This window comes from Xylocopa sonorina, chromosome 11 (genome assembly GCF_050948175.1).
Source record: "Xylocopa sonorina isolate GNS202 chromosome 11, iyXylSono1_principal, whole genome shotgun sequence".
Taxonomy (NCBI): Eukaryota; Metazoa; Arthropoda; class Insecta; order Hymenoptera; family Apidae; genus Xylocopa; species Xylocopa sonorina.
The window spans coordinates 6,984,050-7,006,678 of record NC_135203.1 but is presented as its reverse complement, the minus strand read 5'-3'; the positions used below and the strand labels follow the sequence as shown (position 1 = coordinate 7,006,678).

Sequence of the window (22,629 nt, the reverse complement as noted above, 5' to 3'; positions counted from 1 at the left end):
TAGAAAGAATATATATGCTTTGTATGGACGGATGCTTACCTGGATTGCCTTCCCACCGGCTAATCGCGACAATGTATATATGAGATTGCGTCGTATGTAACACACATATACAATCCTACGCACTATACACGCATGTATCTATAGATAGCATACACTGTGACTGTAATGTTATATTTAAGTTGAATTTACAAAAAAACTTGTATACTTTATTATTTCGTATATTAATATATCGTGTACGAATTTTGAAAGATATAAAATTCAAAAGAATATTTATGGTTGTACAGACATAATATTATGAAGAAAAGTGAATAATAAAATATTAACAAACGCGACCACTGTTATATTTTCATTATTTAAATACATATTTTTCAAAGAATTTTATTCTAAAAAGTGATTCCGGCAGATAGACAATTAAATTAATTTTAAAAATCCTTGCCAGTAATAGCGTTTATAACATTACGTATATGTTACGAAAAACTTTCTCATTCGTGTTTCCAAATGTAATAAAGTGTGTCACTGTAGTCCTCCAATATCAAATTATTCTACTACATCATTTATTTCTCTTAAGTTTATATTTACAACATATTTTTTGTTTTATTACTCGCAGTCTGTATTCGGCTAGTAATAAATTATAAATAGCTCACTGTTTAGAATATCACCTTGCAATTAAAAACCTAAACTAGCAGATTTCTATTGTAGTGTAATTTCAATGCACTTTTTTTTATACATATGTACGTAAGACACACGTATCGTTAACGTAATATACAATTCTGCTTCGATCTGGCCAGATATCATACGTATATATATAGTATTATTTACAGAAATGCACGCTAAAATTGTAAAACTTTACCATTAATAAATTCATTTTATGTGAATAAAGTAATCTATAAAATAAGTTCTTTTTTTTATTGTACAGTCTAATAAAGGCATATCATTTATTCAAGAAATAATTTTATGTAATAAAAAAATAAATTACGTTATTGAAAATGATTCATACCGCTCACATGACTTTAGGTTCAAGAAAATTAATGCATATAGATACAAAAAAGCTTGACTTTCATTCTTTATGAATATAAAATTTGCAAGTATTTGTTTGCAGAAACATAGCACAATTAATATTGCCCATGGCATTCTAACAGATAGACCATAAAGTACAAGGTTCTCGTAGAATGATGTACTTTACAAATTCTTACCATACTTTCCGATTTAATCAAGAAATATTTTTCATACTCTTTTAGAGGCTTCGATCGCCGAATAATTAAAAACTCGTCTTCATTCTTTTTTTTTTTTGTTACAATGTTAAGAGTTATTTTCAATCGCGTTTAACTGAAGCAAAACTGAGTGAGCTAGTCTTTTGTTTATTCTTTCTACACGAAAGCAGAATACTATCTTAGTAACTTCGTAGTTAAATATACATTGAATATAACTATTGTCTTATGCTAATATTTACAGTATTTCACATTGTTTCTGATAGAATACAAAACTATGGTACTTTAAAAGAATGAACGCAAAAATAGAATTCTTATCTACCTTTTCAATTGCGAAAGTATAAATTCTATAAAAGAGGAGAAAGTTAATATTTTTTTTCTCTTTCAAGAATGTAATTATCTGTTGGCAAATATCATATTTGTCGTTTTCTTCCTAATTTTACAATAAATACATGTGTATTAAGACAGTGCAGCTCGCGTGCACTGTGTATCATCACAAAAAGATGTCACGATATTCTACAATATTTCTTTTGATGTGAAATTTTTGTGGATTTTCAGTTAATAGAAAATTTATATAATGTCGACTAATTTGTACAATTTTACATATACATTATGGTATAAAATAAGACGTCGGTACTTTAATATCTATTGCAGTGCAATAAAACATTGACCATTGTACGATACATTGTTAAATCATAAATCAATGATAAAAGTTTGAAGACGTATATGTTGAAACACAATATAGTTTGAATTAGTGAATAACTGTATACAAGCTAAACATCCATTGAACATACATTACCAGTATCGAAAAATGCAAAATATGTTACATGCGATTTAGGAAGGCATACACTTTAAATCACGAATTTTTAACACTGTACGTAATAATATATACTACAAACACATTAATTTGATTTTAGTTCATTATCAAAATCTTGCCATAATAATTGCACTGTAATAAAATAAGTTCAATTACGTAAACATAATCCCTTATGAGTGAAAAAAAAATTAGTGAATAGAAACTTAAAAATTCGACATCATTGCTCGTTTTCAAAACACATTCGACATGTATATAAAAAAAAGAAAATTTCAATTATACACTCAGAATGCGTATCGATTCATTATTTTTGCACAACCGCTTCTCAGAAGTCTTGAAAAGACCATTCTCGATCATGGTAGAATTCTTTGCATATTTAAGTAAGCATTGGAATAGATTTTATACATAGGTACAAGTCACAAGTGGTACTAAATCACAGAATAAACTGTGTAAAAGAATTTAGCATATAGCCACATTTAAGTGAGCATAATTTCTAATGCTCAGTCAGATAAAATAACAAAAGGCTCCATCGGAATTACAGCCGTTCAACAACACATTCGAGAACGGTAACAAGGAAGGAGCACTAGGAGTTAGCATTTGGCGGTGGTGGTCTTCTATCATAATCTCGTCTATAATCTTTGTTTGGTCGCCAATCACTAGGGTAACTATCTCCAGGATAACCACGACCTCTAAAATGGCTTGGTGGAATATCAGACGGGGGGTAACCACCACCGCCTCCACTTCCATAGCTTCCTGGACCATATCCGTAACTGGGTGGTCCCGATGGATATCTATAATAATCACTGAACACGAATTTTATGAACTTTATTTTCATAAAAGATCCTACCATTTATAACTTACCTCCGTTTGTCATTCATGTGCATGCCACGATCACGATCTCTGTCTCGGTCACGGTGATATCCACTAGACATTCGACCGTACGAGTCAAAACGATCACGTTTATGATCTCCGAATCTATAAATTTTAATTGACAACTTAAATCGAGTACAATATTAAAAAGTAATAAATATTATGGTTTTTTTTATTCCCTGATTATACCTTCCATCTCGAATATCTCTCCCGTCACGGGATAACCAATGATCATCTTCTCTACTTCCGCTATAGTGTCCACCTATATTGTAACTACCACTATCTCTCCTAATTCTCTCATCTTTGCTTCCACTCATTCTATCTATACTTCTGTCACTATGTGCTCTGTCTCTATCTCTATCACGATCTCTGTCTCTCTTCATGTCCTTGTGTTTCGACTCCTTTTCTTTATGTCGCGGAGTATCCACGCTATTAGTGGTACTTGATGTAGAATTTGGAGTTGAGGTAATGGGAGTAATAGTGATAGCACCAATAGTAACTGTGGATGTATTACTGATACTGCTTACAGCTGATATAGCCGAGAGATGTTTCTTACTCGGTGTACTACTACTATTTGAGTTTTCTTCCATATCTTCGATTCTGCGCTTTTGCAATCTACTTTCTTTAAGACTTTCTACTGCTTTTTCGATATGTTTTTCTGCGTGTTTCTATAAAATTGGTTGTATTAAAATGATATCAGAATCCAATTTGCCAAACAAAGAAACCAATTATAGTACCTTCGCAGTTCCCGATTCTTCTTTCTTCTCTGGGCTAGATGTAGCGCTTGTATTACTTTCGCCACCCTTTTTCGTCGCATGTTTGTACAATTTATAAAGTTTCTTTGCATCGAATTCTGTAAATTTAGATACAAAATACCATAAATTACTTCTCCATTCTTTGATTTGTTCAGGATCCCTATATTCTTCTAAACAAGTATTAATTTGGTTTCCAATTTGTACAAGACATTGTCTCGTGTGAGCAACCTGTTCAGCTTCACTCAAAGATTGATCAGGTCTATCCAAAGCCTTCAGTGCTTTTTTTACTGGTCTCATTTTTTCTTTACACTATATAATGAAATGTATGATTAAAATTTCGAATCACTACCCACATTTTTTATATGTAATCGACGTGTGCTACAATTTGATGCTAACCTCGTTGAATATCGAAGGGTCCAAATCTCCAAGAATATGAAGAGCTCTTGGTTCATTGTTAGCAGTAAAATGCATAGGACCAGCTGCTTGTTTTGTTCTTTTAGCTTTTTTATTTTCCTTTCTCTCCTTTTTCGATTTCTTTTCCTTCTTTTTTTCCTCCACCACATCTTCAACTTCTTCTTTAGTTTCCTTTTTTACAACAACCTCTTCTTCTTTCTTTACAGGTGGCTTTAATTAGAGAAATATTTAAATGTTTACCTATAGAACATTTTTAAAATTTAATAATGTGAACGTATTAGTAAATTTACCTTTTCCACTTTAAGCTTCGATTTGCTTTCTTCACCTGAACTATCATTTTCTTCTATGATCTCTTTTGTAATTACATTTTTTACTTCCTTTGGTTTTCTTGGTTTCCTTGCCTTGGTCTGAAATTATTAGCGAAATACAGTGAACCATAAATATGAAATTAACAATACCTATATACGTATTTCAAAATTGTGGGTGGGGAATTTATAGTATGAAAGTGTGAGGATCAGTATTTATTCCAGAAATTACCTTAAATTGATATTCTGATTGCGGGATATGGATATAGCCCTGTCAGGGTACAATAAAGGAATGAAGGAAGTTTTTTTAATGGAATACATTCTTTAAAGGCAAAGTAACATCTTCTTACCACTCCTAACTTGGAATCGATTTGTTTCTTGAGTACTTTTAAAAGATACTCAGCTCGAGCATTTATTTTCTTTAGCTGAAGCTTACTACCATTTGGAAAAAGCTTGTCGCCTAGTTTTAAATTACTATCCATTTTTATAGCTTCCCAAGAGCCCATACCGTGCTGATATATACCTCTTAAAAGTCTAGAATCATCTTCAGTACTCCAATCGCAATCGAAATTTGCCGGCTTTAATCTGTAATAGTAATTAGGATGAAGTAAATATATATATATATATATATATATATATATATATATATATATATATATATATATATATACATATGAAAATATTTTTAACTTCGGCAAAAATTTATATAAAAAATGTGCTTACTTAATATCAATATGCCAATTACATCGTTGTTCAGAATCCGATGGCAAAGCTTGTTCTAATGGCTCTAATTCTTTAACGGCAGCTGAGAAAGATTTCGCATTAACCATAACACCACCAATTTTAAATGTAGGACCTCTGCCTCTCTTACGGCCAGGACCTTTACCCTCTTCTTCACCCTTATTTTCCTTCGCTGTACTCTCAAATTCAGATAAACAAGCTTCACATCGAGCTTTCAGCTGATCCCCCAGGAAACGTAACTCTGACATTGGTTTCTCTTGTAGTTCTGCATCTGCTGCGATGTCATCTAATCGTTTCAACGGCGCAGGAAATTTTTTATAGCTTTTAACAAATCTCCGTATCTATGTAACAAACGAATAAAAATGTTCGCATTAACATATAGTTATGAATATTATTATACGATACAATGGTTAATCAAGTATATAGGAACATAAATATACCTCAGCATCAGTAAAACTTTTTATATTTTCCCGCGGCGTAACTCTTGGTCTACCTCTCTTTTTAGGACGTTCATCGTCACTACCTTCAGCCTCACTTCCAGAATCCTCGCCTTCATCGCTATCATCGGCAGATTGCTTTTTTCGTTTCCTTCCCCTTCCTTCATAACGCAATAAATATTTAGTGAGATATATGTATAATAAATAAGTTATACTATAATAAATATTATCTTTATCATGATATACCTTCACTTTGATTAATTTGCTGTAATGTCTTCCGACTTCTTGGTGGTAAATATAGATCTTCCATTTCTTTCGATTTCTCTTCTTCTTCAACTTTCTTTCTGAAATTTTCTGGAATAATTTCGGCCTAAAAGCGATCCGATCGAAGATACAGTTAATAATTACCTTTTACAGCACGAAGAAATATTACGAAATATATTTAGTGCGTAAGAAAGAGAAATTTACCCAATCTTTACTTTCATCGTCATTGTCATTGGGTTGATTGACGGGTTCGGATTCTTCTTCAAATGCGGCGAAACTAGCTACTTTGAATGCGGATAATAATTCATCTCCTACCGTCGAAGGTCCCTCGTCTCTCGTTTCTGCTCTTCTCAGAATTTCGTCAATATCGCACTAATTACATAAAAATAATAAACTTACATCTTTTTTTATACTTTTATACAATCTCACTTAGAATAGTTTAAATTCTTTAGGACAATTACAGTTGGCTCTTCGTCACCATCTTCTTCGTCTTTAAATAAGTCTTCAGCACCAAATTTTAGAATAGCATTTAAATCTTCTTTGTTAAATGGATTGTTATTGGTTCCTGCATTTTTTTTATCTAATACTGTACGACCAGTTGTATCCATTCGTTGAATCACAAGATGATCCAAAACCATTTTTTGCTTTGCTCGTTCTACTATCTCCTCTTCTACAGAATTTTTTGTCACTAGACGATAAATATTTACCTATGTAAAGTAAAAAATTTTTTCTTATAAAAATGTTTACATTTTAAACGATATTATGTCTGCACGATTAATATTAAATATTAAATGAACCTGATTTTTCTGCCCAATACGATGTGCTCTGGCTTGCGCTTGCAGATCATTCTGTGGATTCCAATCTGAATCGAAAATAATGACTGTGTCAGCGGTGGCAAGATTAATACCAAGACCGCCTGCTCTCGTCGATAGTAAGAAACAGAAATCTTGTGATCCTTCTGCATTAAAATGATCTAGTGCTTGTTTCCGTAGCTCTCCTTTTATACTTCCGTCTAATCTTTGGAATGGAAAATGCCTCTTTTGTAGATATTCGCCAAGAATATCTAACATTCTGACCATCTGACTAAATATTAACACCCTGTGACCTGTCTCACGTAATCTGACCAACAATTTGTCAAGAAGAACCAATTTTCCAGAACCGCGGATCAGTTGCTGTAAGTAATCCTCATTATTTTCCTTTCTTTCACTTTCGGTAGGCTTTGTGAGAAAAGCATGATTGCAACATTTCTTTAATTCAATAACAATATTTAGAAATGTCATAGTAGAACCCTTAACACCTTTTCGTAAAGCGTTATAATTTTTGGTTAAGATCCATTTATAATATTGTTTTTGTAAAGACGTCATTTCTACTCGTAATATTTGTTCAACTTTAGCTGGTAAAGACTTTTCTACATCTTTCTTAACACGTCGTAAAATAAATGGTTCTAATTGCTTGTGCAATTTGGAATATCCTTTCTGAGCCGCGTTATCATGCTCCTTTTCAAATTCTTCCCATGAATTAAATCTATAAAAAAGAAGAGAATTCTCATGAAAAAAATATTAAAAAGTCATACACCATTCTAGTATATCATTAGCTATATACATTTCATGTAACGGTGATAATATTTATATAAAAGTAAACTAACTTAGCGGGCATTATGAAGTGTAGTAACGCCCACAGTTCTTTCAAGCTGTTTTGTAGTGGAGTACCAGTTATTAAAAGTCGGTGATTCGTATGAAACTCAGCGAGTGCTTTGTACAAAAGAGAATCATCATTCTTTAGTCGATGTGCTTCATCTACTAACAACACGGCCCAATTTAAGGCACCCAAAAATGCTTTATCTTTAAGTACTATTTCGTATGTGGTAAGTATGGCGTTAAATTTTAATCTTTTTGAACTATAACACCATTCATACTCTCTAATCTGAAATACATGTGTAAAATGTAGTAAATATGTATTGAATACGCCAATTTCTCCCTTTAAAAGAAAAAAAAATAGAGATGATACATACAACATTACGGGAAGTAACATCGCCCAGATATGTAACGAAATTCATATCTGGTGCCCATTGTGACATTTCTCGTTGCCAGGAAGTCATTGTTGAAAGAGGAACTACTAGTAAAAATGGCCCGTGAAGCTGATGCGTGTGGAATAAATAATAAAGGAAGCATATTGTTTGTATAGTTTTACCAAGACCCATTTCGTCTGCTAAAATCACACTGTAAATATAACAGAGTTCATCACAATAAAAAGTATACAGTTTGATGAATCCTGGTACATTGCATAAATTTAATCCATTAATCCTTTGCGAACCGGACAGTTCGAAGTTAATCATAAGAAAAAAAAATAATAACCTACCTATTTTCTTTACACCAAGAATGAATCATCCAATTTAATCCATCCATTTGATAATCTCTAAGAACCAAGTCTCGCCCTTTTCCCATATATTCTGGTTGTCCCTTCAACTGATGGAACTTGGGTCTTGATTTAAGAACTTTACAGTGTTTGCTTGGTGTTCTCTTTGACTCTTCTCTTTCGCGAAATTCTTTGATCTTTTCTGGCCATTTCTTGATAATAAGTGCCCCATCTTCCCATGTAGCCTCGGCATATGGTAAACTTTCCCACTTACAATAATAATCTGGATGATCTGAATCGGGTTTGTTATATTCCGCAATAATTCTTTCAACATTATTGTAACTCTTTAAGAGATCTTGTTGAAGTTCTAATTGACATTCAAAATAATCTATATCCTCGGGTCCAGCATAATCTCTCCATTGTTTAATTTCCCGTTCTCGCTTAATAAAATTATCTAACTTTTTTAATCCTTTTACTTTTTGTGCTTTTAAAGATTCTTCTGATTCCCATGTGTTATGTATATGAGACCATCCTTTCCACTTTATCAAATACTGCATCTCAGTCTCTTCATTAGATAAATCCTCTGGATTTGGATCCCCATTCTCTTCGACTGCATAAATTGTAGTAACATTGCCTGTAACTGAAGTACATAATATAATAAAGTATTTAAGGCAGAGCCATTTAAACTACATTGAAGACCAACCTCCTTTTTTACCAACTCTTTGTCCCAAAATCCGCTCAATTGTTTCTGCATTGTCAGGTTCTGCAGTAGCTGTGCTACCTTCATCAACTTCTACAAGATCTTCACTGTCAGTTCTCTCTTCACTTTGTTCTTTGTAACTGATAGCAGTCCCTGTTCTTCTTGTTACTTGTCTAAAATAAGAATTGACTTAGCAATACAAATGTCACATTTATCATATTCTATTCATAAAAAATTAAGCTGCATACCTTCTGTTATCATCACTATCGAAAGAAGAATTTTCTGATGACTCCGAAATTTGTTTCTTCCGTGCTCTAGCTTTTTCTTTCGCTTTCTGCGCGGCTCGTCTATTCAACGATTTACTAGGCGGAGGTCTTCTGCTTTCATCATCATCAGATTCAGAATCTGAACTTTCCGAATTCCACGAATTGTGTGAACTATAAAAAAAAAAGAGAAAGATTGAAAATGTAATATGTTATAATGTTTATAAATACATATGGTTTTTATTTATCAATAATAAGTAGAAATTAAGTAATGTGATTTGTACAACAAGTTATGCTCTTTAACCGAATAGTAATCATCAATGAAATCTAAATTATTTTAGAAAAATTTAGGAAGAAAAGTGATTAGTAAATCAACTAATGAAGTAATGATACTTTTCGTGATGAATTTTACTTACTGTTTACTACTACAAAAGAAAAAAAAAAGATCACTATATTTTATGTTATAATAACAGTTCTTGCATGCAGGTAATTCAACACAAATTCAAGTAGATTCTATACTTTCCCATTATATATGAAATACACAGAAACATGGATAGGTAAAGAGCACAAACTTAAAGATATAATGAATATTAAGATTGTGTAATGCAATGCAACATTTTGTTTAGCAAAACAAAATGACAAACACACAATAGTGCTGTGATTGAAAAAATTGGTTGAAGCACAAAGCTTTTAATGAACACAATTTTTAACATTAAAAATGAAAACTATGAAAGCACACTGATACATAATATATGTAAGAGAGACTAGTGCATACATAAACTATAACACGAAAGCTTCAAAGAATTATTATTGCTGCTAAAGTTGCAAATGGTACAAACCTACTAAACAGCAGCTACTTATAAATTATGTGTAATCTAAAATGCTGAAGTTTTGTCACTCACTATTGAAATTATAAATTAAATAATTATAATTAAGACTTGTTACATTTTTTATTTTATACTATCACCGCTGTTATTATTATTATTATTATTATCATTATTATTATTAATATTATTTTGGATATTATTCAATACGTAGTGAACAATTATTTATGTACATTTTAATACATTATACATTTAAAAAGGAATTTCGTTTCTTATATTTAAGTATTAAAAAGTATTACAGTATTTTTAATTTGTATATACATCATAAATCCATCAGTTGTCATTATTCGAGAAATGTAAATGGAAATCATTAATTATTATTAGATAAAAAATACAAGATGCATTCGTATTTATTGTCTATCCTTTCAAATCGATAATAATTAATTTAAAGGATTATAGAATTTATAACTTGAATTTCTGATAATTACTTGAGTTTCTTCGTGTTACTTACCCCTTTTTCTTAAATTTCTTGCGACTATCGCTATCACTTTCACGTTGCGTAGCAAGCCTCTCGGGCTCTTTCCTAGAACGGCCGGATCTCCTGATTCCATAAATGTCAGGATTCTTATCCCATTCGCGACTAGACTCATTCTTAAGCCTAACTTTTGTTTCTGTGCTGTGATTTGAACTTTTGCTCTGGAAGCTATCGCTTTGTGCAGGTGCATCCGACTTCTCAGACTTATCAGAATCAGAACCTGATCCCGATCCGGAACCGCTTGAAGAGCTAGAGTCACTGCGTTCGCAGTCAGGCAATGTTTTATTTCACCATCATTCTTCATACAATTTATAGTATTGCAGTTTAAAATATATTCAATAAAATAGAAAAATCTTAAACGTCTCTAAAATGTATTCTTATACAACGGCCCGAATTGAACGAGAAAACAAAGAATTAAAACGAGTAAAACTGTTTTACTCCTAATAAATACCAAAACAGTTGTACATTTGATTCTCTGAATGTATATTAGACTCTACTTATACGTATCAGCTGATTAAATCATGTATCAGTATTCCAATATTCGTGTTTAAAATCTCTCCCTGTTTTTATCTTTTTTTATTCATAAATCTATATAAACATACACTATGCATAATTCGTTTGGACAAATTATCATAACAAATAAAGTAATGAGTAGAAGCAGTAGAGTACTACCTTACCTAGTGCTTAGATTATTTTAAAAGTACAAAAAACAGGTACTATGTTGCATGAGTAACAGAAACTTGTAGATTGTGCTTATATAAAATCCAAGGGATACATTAAATTAGCATGATTATCAAAGCAATGTTAATGCTATATAAAGCTATAGCAATACACAAAGTTAAATGATATCAATCTCAAATAACCTCTTACATATCAGAAAGCCAAAAACATTACATAAACAAATGATACCACATATAGTACCATTTAATGATCAACTACTGATTACTATAGTTGTATAGATAGAAATGGTATATATTTATAGCTAAATAAAATTATTGAAAGCAGTGTACTGTGTATAGATACATTGCAAAAGATTAGATTGATGTGTATTGGACTTTCTGAAAGAAAGAGATTAGGTAACAAGTAATCAAATACCCACCTTTCTGATCCTGAACCAGATCCTGTATTGCTCCCTGAAGAAGAGCTATCACTCTTACTTTCATTTTCAGAATCAGACCCAGATTCTTTACCAGACTCAGACTCTAATGTTTTCTGTAATTTAATCAGACCAATCTAGCATTGTTTCGTTTTTCAAGAATACATAAGTCGCAGTGTGTTGTTTGGAATAGTTTTTATCCATTAATTGTTAAGATAAACATCTATTTCATTGTGTAATTTTAATTGTATGTAGGTAACAGCCGTTTGAATACATCTTAGCATCTCTTTCAGATAATGGCATCACGTATTTTCCATTGTTTTGTTCATTTCCAATGTTCAGAATATAACTTATACATAAATTAGCAGTGCCATCTATTAAGAAGACTTCTCCACCATTTTATGATTCTTGACCACCATTTTGTAGTCAGAAACTCCTTAGTTTCCAGACTCATAAATGTACCATTCAGTGCACTTGAAGAACATTTAACTTTCTATTCTTGGATAACATTTACGTATGAATTAACAAACAGTACAATTAAATGTTCATTTCAATATGAATCGCATAATTGATCAAATGAAAAAAAGATAGTTACTTACAGTATACATGCAAGAATGCCTTTGCATCTTGCAAGGATAAATTCATCCTTTAAAAATGAGTTCTCAACTTTCACAATAACAAATACCCAAAAATTTTGAAGAGTTTCGTTCATTCAAATATTTGCTATGTACTGTACGTATCTATCTAAAACAATGGTAGTAGATGTTCTGTAAAGTTACCTGTAAATGTAGCTAGTGTAAGGTATAATGGGTATTTTAGAATAACATAATTCACCATTTAAGTACTATATACATTTATTGAACAATTCAGCAAGTACATTATAAGCAACACTTGACTGAACTCAAAAATTTACATCCGTTTCTTGAATAGCATACACCTTACTATATCACAGAAAAACTGTATCCATCATAATGTTTGTACAAGCTATTGTCAACTTTATTATAAGAATAGTATTTAACCGCGCACATAAATAAGAATTCTGTTAATATTAAAAAGCTAATGAAAGTGAACGATACCAATTCTATACTGAAGGAAACATAAAATAGAACTCTGTTGTGTGAAGCACAATGCTGTTTTGAAAATAATGATTCTATTATCACCTTACAAAAACAATTTATATCTAAAACTATGTCAACAACATGTGTTTCATATAACAGAGACAACATTCTTATAGTTGAAAAGTTCTTATTTCTTTGATATACAAACTAAACCCTTACATGAAGTAAGGATCATTCTATAATACAGCTGTTAATATATATTGCCATTGTGTATCATAGTCTCATTTCAGATACTATATACTATTTCATTCATTAATAATGACATAAATAGCAATGACTATTTTTTGTATCTAACAGAAATATATTTCTTTACACGATATATGCATAACAATTATATCTCTCCAGCTTGAGAATAAGAAAATTCTAAATTTTTTCTCCCCATTAACATTTAAGCAATATATGTATGTGTATTATCCATCTATAGTATTGAATAATCATTTTCTATTTTGAAATGAGTTTGTATTTGATTCTGTTACCACAGATCTTGGTAAAAATACATTATGCCATTATTAGGAGGAATACGTTACATAACTATAAAAAAAAAAAGTATGTTTCTCTAAGGAAAGAGCATAAAAACATTTCTCTGATTATCTTACGTATTGAATGAATTTTAATAGAAGTTTTGTTTCATACGTCCTTGACACATGTTCTTGTTGATATGAATCATTGACCCATTTAATTGTATAACATACTTTTACAAAATTCCATTAAAAATGATATCCAAAGTTATAAATTTATGCCATTTGCAAACACAAAATGAGTGTATGGTATCTTTTAGTTGCTAACAAATTCAAGTTTTGTGAAAAGCATTATGAATAAATGAAGAATTAGACCTTTTCCACAATATATAAAAATTCTTGAAATATTAGAGAAATCTCTGCTTCCTTTTAAAGGAAAAAAACTGTCAATATCTCAAGTATTTTCCCCATGAAAAGCACTTAATTACCACAACTTTCTCAGATGATTGTGCTACACAGTCTCAACCATAACGCAGAGAATGTGCATCATAATCTTTAGGCTAAATTTGCAAAAATGGGTCTATTTTAAATTTTTGAATAAGTTTGGGCTCAAGGTAGAGGAGAATGTAAGGAATCATTTTTGACGAAAATTGAGGTGGAACAATGGTATTTTAAGTGATAAATGTCAAATTGAATGAATGTAAACAAACTTATAGGTTATTAGGAGGCTGGAAACTATGTAAAATTGCAGAAAATTATGATTTAGTAGAGACAAGTCCCTGAGCTCTTAAGGTCGGTAGGACCCCGCCCTATACGCAGAAACCTTTTAAACAAAATTACGATGATTTTTTTCATTTTTACAAGCATTTTTCTACCAGTAGTTCAATGAAACGCATGTGACAACGCGATTTTTCCCTACTCCAAACAACACCGCGGCTACATCACGCAAATTGATATTTGAAATAACATTGACGATCATATTAACAACGAAAATAAACAGTTATTGCTAAAAAAAGTTGAAGAAAAGTTGAAACTTAGACAATTTTCGAACCCGACCACTCACCTGCATCGTTCCGTCTGCGCGTCGCACCGATATCTCGATATTACACGCACCACGCACAAAATCACGTTAATTCAATGATTAAACTACCGCGTATACACGTATTCGTAACGTTAAACGACTATTGATGTATAAAGTCGCGACATCGTGCAAAATTATCGAATTTTCACGTACTATATGGTCACGGGCCTGAGCTTGGCCGCCATTTTGTGAACTCGACTCGTTCTTTCGCCCTCCCCGTCCGTCCTCCTGTCTATCGTCCCATCATGCAACGCACGCGCGCTCCTCCCCTCCCCTTCTCTCATCTACACCCCGCACTAAGAAGAACGCCCCATAAATTTAATCAAAATTTATATACTTCTACGAGTATATTGCAAAAATCTGATAGAATATGTTGCTTGAAAAAACACCTACTTAGATATTAAGCTTTGGTATACGAAACATAAGGGAAAAAAAAACATTTTCAGGAATTACGTTAAAACGTAGTCGCAAAACGGAAATCGTTGTATGACAGCCATTTTGATTACTCACAGAAAATTTTACCCAGAATGCCTGGCGACAGTTTTTCAATTGCTCTGTATATGCGCAATTACAGTGATCGGAGCAAACCAAGCAATGAAAATCATCTATGCACGCGGTTTATATTATCTCTTTTCATTTATTTTACTCGAAATGTACGTCGAATCGTGTAAGAAAATTAGCATTACACTGCAGGAACATTGACTTGGATAAATTCACGGACCATATATGATAACCTTGTCAGAAAAAAGTTCAACCAAGAATAATGTTTGTAAGATATTGTAAATGCGCAATACCATATTCGAGCTCAGAGACTTCATTTCATTCCTTACAATGTAATAATAAAACTATGTATGATGAAAAAGGAACAGTGCACAATTATATGAACGTCAATGGCGTCACCATGCAAAGTGAATAAGCAGATTTATAAAGCAAAATAATGTGTAAAAGCTATCGTTTTCCATCAGAATGGGTAGAGATGAATGCTAAATTTAATTGAAATGAAATAGTGGAGTATTGAATATTTTAAATGTACAAAAAATGATAACTAATAAAAGAAATAGTTTTACCCGGTCCAATGAAAACCAGCTTGTATTTTCGCAGGCGATGAAACTAACGTATTATGACGAGAATAAAAGACGAAAAATATTACCCAGACACCCGTGGCACGTCATACCGGAAAAGGAAGAAAAGCCCACCAATTCGATATACGATTATTTACAGTTTCCGGTTCAGAATCGATTTCTCGAAATATCGTATATCGATATCTCACATCACGTTTGGCGCCTAAAATGAATGTGTAAGATTAGTTTAAAGGAATCAAATGTTAAAAACTAATAAATTTATATATACATATACATAAATTTGAAATATATTTTAATTTTTAGAACTATGTTTTTTTCTGATCCTGATACATGACCGTGCTGAACTTAAAGTTGATTAGTATTACAATTAACGTAAATTGTATATGTTTAAAGTTGTACATTTATCTTCAGATTGCAGACACAAAACAAGGATCGAAATAATATCTGCAACAAAATGCGTATTCTATTAAATGAATTCACAAAGAAATAAATGTACTTTCTTTATTTCCATTACAACGTTAATTTGTCTATAGTATTTAATGTACATATAAAATAACAGAAAAAAAAGAGATAAAAGGTATTTACGTAATTCTTTCCACAACAGATCAAAGTTTATATATATATACATATACATGTAACCTACATGTATCATACTTAGGAGATACAAATATTAATACTTGAACGTTTACATTAGAAGTAAGTTTTAGTTACTCAGTGCAATATATAGGGGATAAAGTGTATCATATTTCACTACATAGATGTTGGATTTAATTAACAATTTGTAAATATATTCACACTTTTTATGATAACTTGCAATTTATGTAGTAATTCAGTCTTAAAGTAACGCAAAGTATAACGATAGTATAATATTACGATAAGAAAAGCGAACGGAGGTAAAAATTTCGTTCTCATTGTCCAATGACAATATTTTATTGTAACATATTCATGATACTAAAGAATGCTCGCATAAATGAGTTATGAAGGTCAACATATGTAACTTATATATACACGTTACTCGGGATCGGGCACAGCTTCTGCATCTTCCGCAGATGCTTCTCCATCTATTAATTCCTTAGCTTTTGCATCAGGTACCCAAAGGCCACTATCGACACATCGTTTCATATGATACAATGCTTCTTTTGGCGGCATCTGTGCCAATGTTTCATGCAATAAGGCATGGTCTTGTGTTTCAAAACATTTTTGTAAAGGCTAAAAGTAACGCATTAATATTATAGCAATCATCTGCTACATTAAATAAGTAATAAAAACTATGTATGATGGATTCGTTTGTACCTCTGGGAGGCTTTCAAAGACTTCAACTGGATCGAGACCACCTGGGCCGCGACGTGCCTTTTTTTCTTCTTCTTCAGCTTCTTTAAGAGCTTCTGCTACTTTCTCAGCAGTTCTCTTACGTATTCTATCTTTAAAAGCTTTTAATTCATCTTCAAAGGACTTCCTATATTCTATTTCAGCGTTTTGAATATGACTAAAGAAGGAACTTACACATGCTCTAGGATGAACACCTAATTGTTTTGATAATTCTAGAATGTATTGCACACATATGCACTGATGAGCAACATGTTCCATTAAATTATGTTTCTAAAATTAATAACATATTGATAAAATAAGATCTAAATAAATAAATGTACTTGTTACAAGCATTTGAATATATTCTTACCTCTTCTATTTCTAGATTAATACACCAAATCACTAAATAATTTGCAGTATTTTCACATACTAATTGAGGATTTTCTGTCAAATAATTCTTGCTATCATCATACTTTCTCAACATACCAAAGTGTTTTAATTTACTTTCATTTTCCTTTACAAACTCTTTCATTCGCTTTTCCTTTTCTTCATCCGACAGGCCGCTGTCATCATCTCTATGCGGCAGCCTTTTATTAATTATAGTTTTTGCAAAGCCATCTTGACCAATTGTATCAACATTCCAAGGTGTCAATTTTTCTTTTTTCTTTATTTCCTCTTCCTTCTCTTGGATCTTTTTCTCCTCCTTCTCAAGTTCTTGTAAAACATTTTTTAATGCCGTTAAATCAGCCGAACACTTTCGTTCACGTTCTAGTTTTGCCAATTTTTCCTTTGTGTCTTTTAATTTTTGCGAAGTCCTACAAATTAATAAGAATTTTTGAATTATTGAATCACAAGACTTATATACATTTCTATATACTTATATATAGAACTTAACATACTCTGCTTTCTTTCTTTCATGTTCCTCTTGCTCACGCCTCCGTTCTTCCATTCTTTCAATCCTAGCTTGATGACGCCATCTAAATAATGATGGTGTATCAATGTTTGGATGAGTATCGTCCTCATCGTCTGAAATCTGGCAAGTATAACTATTTTAACATCTTATTTGTTATATATACATATATATACTGTTAAATGTTTTCACATTCAATACATCAATATGCATACATCTAATCTTCTAACTATAAAAATTTAACATTTGTCGTTACAGTATAACCTTACGTCGAAAATCGTATATCAACTTTCTGCGATTTATGTGCACAACAAATATATATACAAAGAATTTTTAACTAGTATTATAATTGGCATTCCTCGTTTTGATAATTTACGTTTTTCTAAGAAACATAGATAGAAAGAACACTCGAAACTTCTACTACCACTCTAGAATATTCTACAAGCACGTACTGAACCAAAACTAAATTCTTACTTCGATATCTTTCCATTTGCTATAGTCTACCATCGTTTAATCCTTCGAATACACTTTTTTATTGAACAACGTATTTGTACAGAACCGATTATATTAAAAATGTAACTTATACAGATAGTACGTTTTATTCCTTTCAAAGTATCAACACAATGCCTGTACTTGCTGAAGTTTAATTGTCAACTGCGCTAACGTGAATACAGATCTTGCATTGGCGCGAGGAAGATCGTCGTTCGATGTAACATATCAGTGATTCTCAACTACTTCAATTATAAACCATTCTCGCTATCCACAAAGAATTAAATCATATCTGATGTATTTAACTTGTACGAGTTGAAAGAATAAAATATACATTTTATCTTATTTTATTTAGAAAAATAATTTTTTTTGGAACTTAACACTCACATAGCCGCATACTTAAGGCTGTATACATTACAATATGCGCACGTGTTGGTCAATCATAGTGAATTTAGTATTGTATCGTACTCGAGAGTTCCATAATATTTTCTGATGTTCGCTGGAAATATTTCATTAATCCTTTATTGAATGAATTTTATTTATTGAGGAAAATGATCAGCATACGAATGAATGCGTTTAACGATACAGGGCTTGGTGAACCAGAACAAGATGCAAATACTGCACTCATAGAATTGGATAAAGGTGTGTTTACTTTGATATGTCATATAGTAGTCCTTATGATATAGAAGATTTAAATGGACATTATTTTTAATTATATCTGCAATTGTCTTTCCGCAATCTTTCAGGTTTACGTTCCACAAAAATTGGTGAACAATGCGAAGCCATAGTACGGTTTCCTCGATTATTTGAGAAATATCCGTTTCCTATACTGATAAACTCTTCTCTCTTAAAACTAGCCGAAGTTTTTCGCACTGGAAGTAACTTTTTACGTGTTTGGGTTCTCAGAGTATGTCAACAGAGCGAGAAGCATTTGGATAAAATTTTAAATGTTGACGAATTTGTGAGACGTATTTATAGTGTGATACATTCTAATGATCCTGTAGCTAGAGCTTTAACTCTACGCACGTTAGGTAGTGTAGCTGGTATTATACCCGAAAGACAACAGGTAAAACACTACAACAATTCTTGTACTTTAATTCTTATATGAATTAAGATAAAATATTTTCTAATCTTTCTAAGGTTCATCATAGTATAAGAAGATCATTGGATTCTCATGATTCGGTTGAAGTTGAAGCTGCAATATATGCAGCGCAAATGTTCGCTGCGCAATCCAAGTTATTTGCTGTGTCTATGTGTAGCAAAATATCTGATATGATTAGAGGTCAAGCAACACCAGCATCCATGAAATTACAACTTATACCTATCTTACAATACATGCATCATGATACTTTCACAGCTTCAATGGTATATAAATATGGTATTGACAATCTTTACATGTATACAAATATTTTTTTAACTATAAATTGTTAAAGGTAAATGAATTGTGTACGGAACTTCTTGCCAGTTATCCAGCAGTTGAATTTGTCAGAGTTACGTTAAGTGCTTTAAGCACTTTAGCTTCTGCAACATTAATTGATATTCCACAACAAGTTGTACTTTTATTACGTTATTTGCAAGATGACCCAAGATTAACTATTAAGCGTCATGCCCTGCATCTATTGCACTCTTTAGCCAGAAGAGGAGCACATCTGTGGCCTCAAGGCGCCCTTAATAATTTGATAGGTAAAGATAAGTTAATTATTATAGTCATAAAAAGAGATATTCTATGAATGCTAATATATTACATTTCAGAAAGTACTACAACACTCCTACAGGATGGTGCTGGAAATAAAGATCTTCTTATTCGAACGTTAGATGTAATCGAGGTCCTCAGTGATTTATAAAACAGTAATGAAAAAATATTATCTTAAGTATTGAGATGCACAAATAAATCTTTAAAATTATTTATTTTAGGTACTTAGTCAGAGTGCAGTAACGTGTGATGCAAACAGGGAGGAAGGAAATCCTCTCTTATCACTATGTGTAAATGCATGCTACTCTCCTGATCCTTTTATCGCGGTAAAAGCAATTACTATTTTAGCTCGAGTTGCTTGTTACTGGTATGTATTTAACGATTTTTTATCTCTGATTTGAAGCAAATTAGATCACATACATCTGAACCAATAATTTTTTCAGTTATGAGGAAGGTTTACCAGCCTATGGGATACAAGATATCGCGTCTTGCCTTGAATCTTTAATTGTACTACTAGCTTTAGATGACAAGTATTTACGTCAGTTAAAAGTTTGCTTACGTTCAACGGTAAAACTGTGCCGAGCGCAACCTAATCATTGTTCGATATTTGTTGATGCAATTGGTAGTACGCTATTTAATGCTCACACAGAAGGTGGTCAAAGTGAAAAGCAGGCACTTGCTTTATGTGAAGCACTAGGTGCTATTGGAAGTATAGGAGAAAACACACTACTTCCGCTTCTGCCAGACATATTAACGAAGCTTAAACAAACTGTACATGTGCATACAAAGGTAGTCATCATTGATATATGTGCATATAAAATAAAAAGTTATTAAAAAGTATGCATTTTTCTACTAAAGGTTATGTTATGTACGCTACTTTTTCAAATGGTAGCTGGAGGATACGAATGGAACGCGGAATGTCTAGAAGCGGTAGAGGAAGTTATACAAAATATAGATGGTTGGGCCAAATATCGAATTGCACGTAGTGCCGCAAGATACGGTCACCATACAATAGCTACTCAGATATTTAGAAGCTTAAAAGAAACAGTCGCTTCTGAACAGTTACATTTTTGGTTGTCCGGTTTGGAATTAGTTACAAAAGCTGAGAGTTACCTAATGTTAATTTCATTTTATTGATGGTAACTAATTTTTTCAACATGTTCTCTATTTCTTACACTTATACTCCTTTTTATAGGGAAAAGACTGAGGAAGTAGAAAGCAAAGCAAGAGTTCATACTGTAGAGAAGTTAAATGGTGCTATTGCGCGATATGCAAGTGCCTGCGCATCGTTAAAAGCTGCTAGTACACCGTTACGAAGCTTACAATTTGCTAGTGAATACTCAAAGCTACGTTGCGAATTTCTTCAAGCCATTGTACAACTTTTACATTCGTGCAGGTATTGTGAATATAAAATCAGTATATATTCTAATTATTAGAGACTATATAAAAGCAATTCTATTTTAGATCTCTCTGTACAGCTCCACCACCCGCTATTACGTGTACAGTAGTTCTTACTACGAAAGATGATCTCCAACGGTATGGTCGTGTTACTAACCAGGTAAATTCTTTCTCTTTATTAACATATTTAGTTGCGTTTTAAGCATAATTCTAATAAAATTATGTATATTTATGTTTAATAGTTGAGGAAATCAGCTCAAGAATTAAAAAATTGTGCAGAAAATTATCAAAAACTTTACCAATCAGCTTTTGATGCTGATCCCGGCTCACTGACTAATATACGAGCGTATCCTTTGCAAATCTAATGAGATTTCTTAATTTATAGCTTTAGTATGATTTTCCATGACTTACCGTATATAGACTACAGGAAATTTGTCGTTTACTAGTGAACAGCGTCGAACGTGTTTGCGGCGGTACAGGAATCCAAACCTATCATCAAAGCGAGGTCAATTTCAATTTTGGCGATACCGTTGAAATGCGTCAGTTAGCTCGTTGCTGCACAGAGCTACGTCGTCTAGCGCCTACCTATATAGGTGAAAATAAAGCAGCAGCGCTTAGTCATTCACGAATAAACTGTTTAGTCTCGCAAGTGATGTTATTAGCTGGGACAAAGATGAGATTACCGATGCCTCGGTATTATTTCCAAGCCTTACAAGCAACTAGCGTCAAGCTGTCGGTTTCGCCGCAACCCCGTGTTCTCGGTGAACCAGTGTCTGTTCCTCAGGGAAGTCAATTGGCGTTGAAGGTCGAAGGTGTACTGCGACACGGCCGACGGGCTTCTCTTTATCGTTCCGTTGCTGCTGTTTGTATTTCTATTTCTACCACGCCTCCGTCGAAAATTAATTCGGACCAGAAGGTGCGAATTAACATTCCTTCTAATCAATCACTTGCTGTACGTTTACTTCGATACCCGACAGGCATACTGAACGAGTAACAATTTTCATCCGCAGGATTCTAACGCGAACGAGCTACAGCAAACGGTTACACCGCATCGCGATTTCTTTGCCTGCGAATTTTTACTTTCACTGGGAAGTCCGGGCTCGACTACAACGGCATGCGCAAGTAACACCAATAACGTGAACAATAATATGAACACCGGTGGTGGACAGTATCAAGTTACGGCAAGTGCAAGTATACTCGACAAGGATAGCAACGTGTGGAAGTGCGGCCCGCGTTCTACGTTACAAGTCAGGGTCCACGAAGAACCAGCCAAGAGAAAATTACCATAACAATGTGTTCATATAACTCTCATTATAATACTGTTTGTATGTTTTAGAAATATAGAAGAACAAATTTTCTTTATTTAATCGAAATCATTATAGTGTCTTATATTCCTCGCTGCATCCTCCTATACGAAATTTCTCTCCTATCATACGGTATAGTTTTAAACTAAGCGAGACACATATTTTCGTTGATCTCACGACTCGATAATAGATCGAGTGGAGGAGTAG

At 32.5% G+C, this 22,629-nt stretch overlaps 3 protein-coding genes and 1 long non-coding RNA gene across 9 annotated transcripts in view; 1 reads left to right on the top strand and 3 right to left on the bottom strand.

The window, feature by feature from the left end:
• The window catches only part of LOC143428828 (uncharacterized), a 35,177-nt gene extending 35,065 nt beyond the window's left edge, over nucleotides 1-112 (bottom strand). The window contains exon 1 of the long non-coding RNA XR_013102477.1: nucleotides 102-112. This is a non-coding gene — a long non-coding RNA (uncharacterized LOC143428828). The remainder of the gene's footprint in view (nucleotides 1-101) is intronic.
• Nucleotides 113-537: 425 nt separating this feature from the next.
• Nucleotides 538-15,403, bottom strand: Chd1 (chromodomain-helicase-DNA-binding protein 1). 5 transcript variants are annotated; one of them, XM_076904872.1, is made up of 21 exons: nucleotides 14,221-14,360; nucleotides 11,585-11,697; nucleotides 10,462-10,743; nucleotides 9,112-9,300; nucleotides 8,867-9,036; nucleotides 8,167-8,803; nucleotides 7,820-8,027; nucleotides 7,454-7,731; nucleotides 6,606-7,332; nucleotides 6,270-6,515; nucleotides 6,013-6,180; nucleotides 5,791-5,914; nucleotides 5,548-5,705; nucleotides 5,090-5,448; nucleotides 4,717-4,951; nucleotides 4,352-4,468; nucleotides 4,044-4,271; nucleotides 3,630-3,956; nucleotides 3,082-3,560; nucleotides 2,884-2,997; nucleotides 538-2,825 (listed from the first exon to the last, which is right to left on the bottom strand). In XM_076904872.1, the coding sequence occupies exons 1-21, from the start codon at nucleotides 14,224-14,226 to the stop codon at nucleotides 2,606-2,608; spliced, it is 5,385 nt and encodes a 1,794-aa protein (XP_076760987.1). In that variant the 5' UTR covers nucleotides 14,227-14,360; the 3' UTR covers nucleotides 538-2,605. The 5 variants fall into 5 exon arrangements, with proteins under 5 accessions (XP_076760987.1, XP_076760988.1, XP_076760989.1 ...); XM_076904873.1 differs by having other exon boundaries at nucleotides 538-2,813; XM_076904874.1 differs by lacking the exon at nucleotides 10,462-10,743.
• Nucleotides 15,404-16,044: 641 nt separating this feature from the next.
• Cdc37 (cell division cycle protein 37) lies at nucleotides 16,045-18,211 on the bottom strand. Its single transcript, XM_076903779.1, has 5 exons — nucleotides 18,013-18,211; nucleotides 17,528-17,661; nucleotides 16,999-17,443; nucleotides 16,614-16,919; nucleotides 16,045-16,529 (listed from the first exon to the last, which is right to left on the bottom strand). The coding sequence occupies exons 1-5, from the start codon at nucleotides 18,043-18,045 to the stop codon at nucleotides 16,332-16,334; spliced, it is 1,116 nt and encodes a 371-aa protein (XP_076759894.1). The 5' UTR covers nucleotides 18,046-18,211; the 3' UTR covers nucleotides 16,045-16,331.
• A 238-nt stretch (nucleotides 18,212-18,449) lies between these two features.
• Nucleotides 18,450-22,485, top strand: Ints7 (Integrator complex subunit 7). 2 transcript variants are annotated; one of them, XM_076903777.1, is made up of 13 exons: nucleotides 18,450-18,669; nucleotides 18,774-19,093; nucleotides 19,168-19,392; nucleotides 19,461-19,710; nucleotides 19,780-19,853; nucleotides 19,942-20,087; nucleotides 20,164-20,509; nucleotides 20,579-20,838; nucleotides 20,916-21,116; nucleotides 21,185-21,278; nucleotides 21,361-21,464; nucleotides 21,539-22,034; nucleotides 22,129-22,485. In XM_076903777.1, exons 1-13 carry the CDS (start codon nucleotides 18,579-18,581, stop codon nucleotides 22,405-22,407), a joined length of 2,886 nt encoding a protein of 961 aa, XP_076759892.1. In that variant the 5' UTR covers nucleotides 18,450-18,578; the 3' UTR covers nucleotides 22,408-22,485. The 2 variants fall into 2 exon arrangements, with proteins under 2 accessions (XP_076759892.1, XP_076759893.1); XM_076903778.1 differs by lacking the exon at nucleotides 18,450-18,669 and having other exon boundaries at nucleotides 18,959-19,093; nucleotides 19,179-19,392.
• Nucleotides 22,486-22,629: the final 144 nt, after the last annotated feature.

What these genes read in the sequence shown, in the direction of transcription:
- Chd1 (XM_076904872.1), bottom strand. An exon ending in ATGTTACTTCCCGTAATGTT is followed by an intron (nt 7,732 to 7,819) that starts GTATGTATCATC and finishes CATGTATTTCAG; the next exon opens with ATTAGAGAGTATGAATGGTG. An exon ending in AAAGTTTTACTGATGCTGAG is followed by an intron (nt 5,449 to 5,547) that starts GTATATTTATGT and finishes TTTGTTACATAG; the next exon opens with ATACGGAGATTTGTTAAAAG.
- Cdc37 (XM_076903779.1), bottom strand. Translation starts at nt 18,045, where the DNA reads ATGGTAGACTATAGCAAATGGAAAGATATCGAA. An exon ending in CATGAAAGAAAGAAAGCAGA is followed by an intron (nt 17,444 to 17,527) that starts GTATGTTAAGTT and finishes ATTAATTTGTAG; the next exon opens with GACTTCGCAAAAATTAAAAG. An exon ending in TCTTTGAAAGCCTCCCAGAG is followed by an intron (nt 16,530 to 16,613) that starts GTACAAACGAAT and finishes CGTTACTTTTAG; the next exon opens with CCTTTACAAAAATGTTTTGA.
- Ints7 (XM_076903777.1), top strand. Translation starts at nt 18,579, where the DNA reads ATGATCAGCATACGAATGAATGCGTTTAACGATACAGGGCTTGGTGAA. An exon ending in CTGTACATGTGCATACAAAG is followed by an intron (nt 20,510 to 20,578) that starts GTAGTCATCATT and finishes TTTCTACTAAAG; the next exon opens with GTTATGTTATGTACGCTACT. An exon ending in ATGGTCGTGTTACTAACCAG is followed by an intron (nt 21,279 to 21,360) that starts GTAAATTCTTTC and finishes TATGTTTAATAG; the next exon opens with TTGAGGAAATCAGCTCAAGA.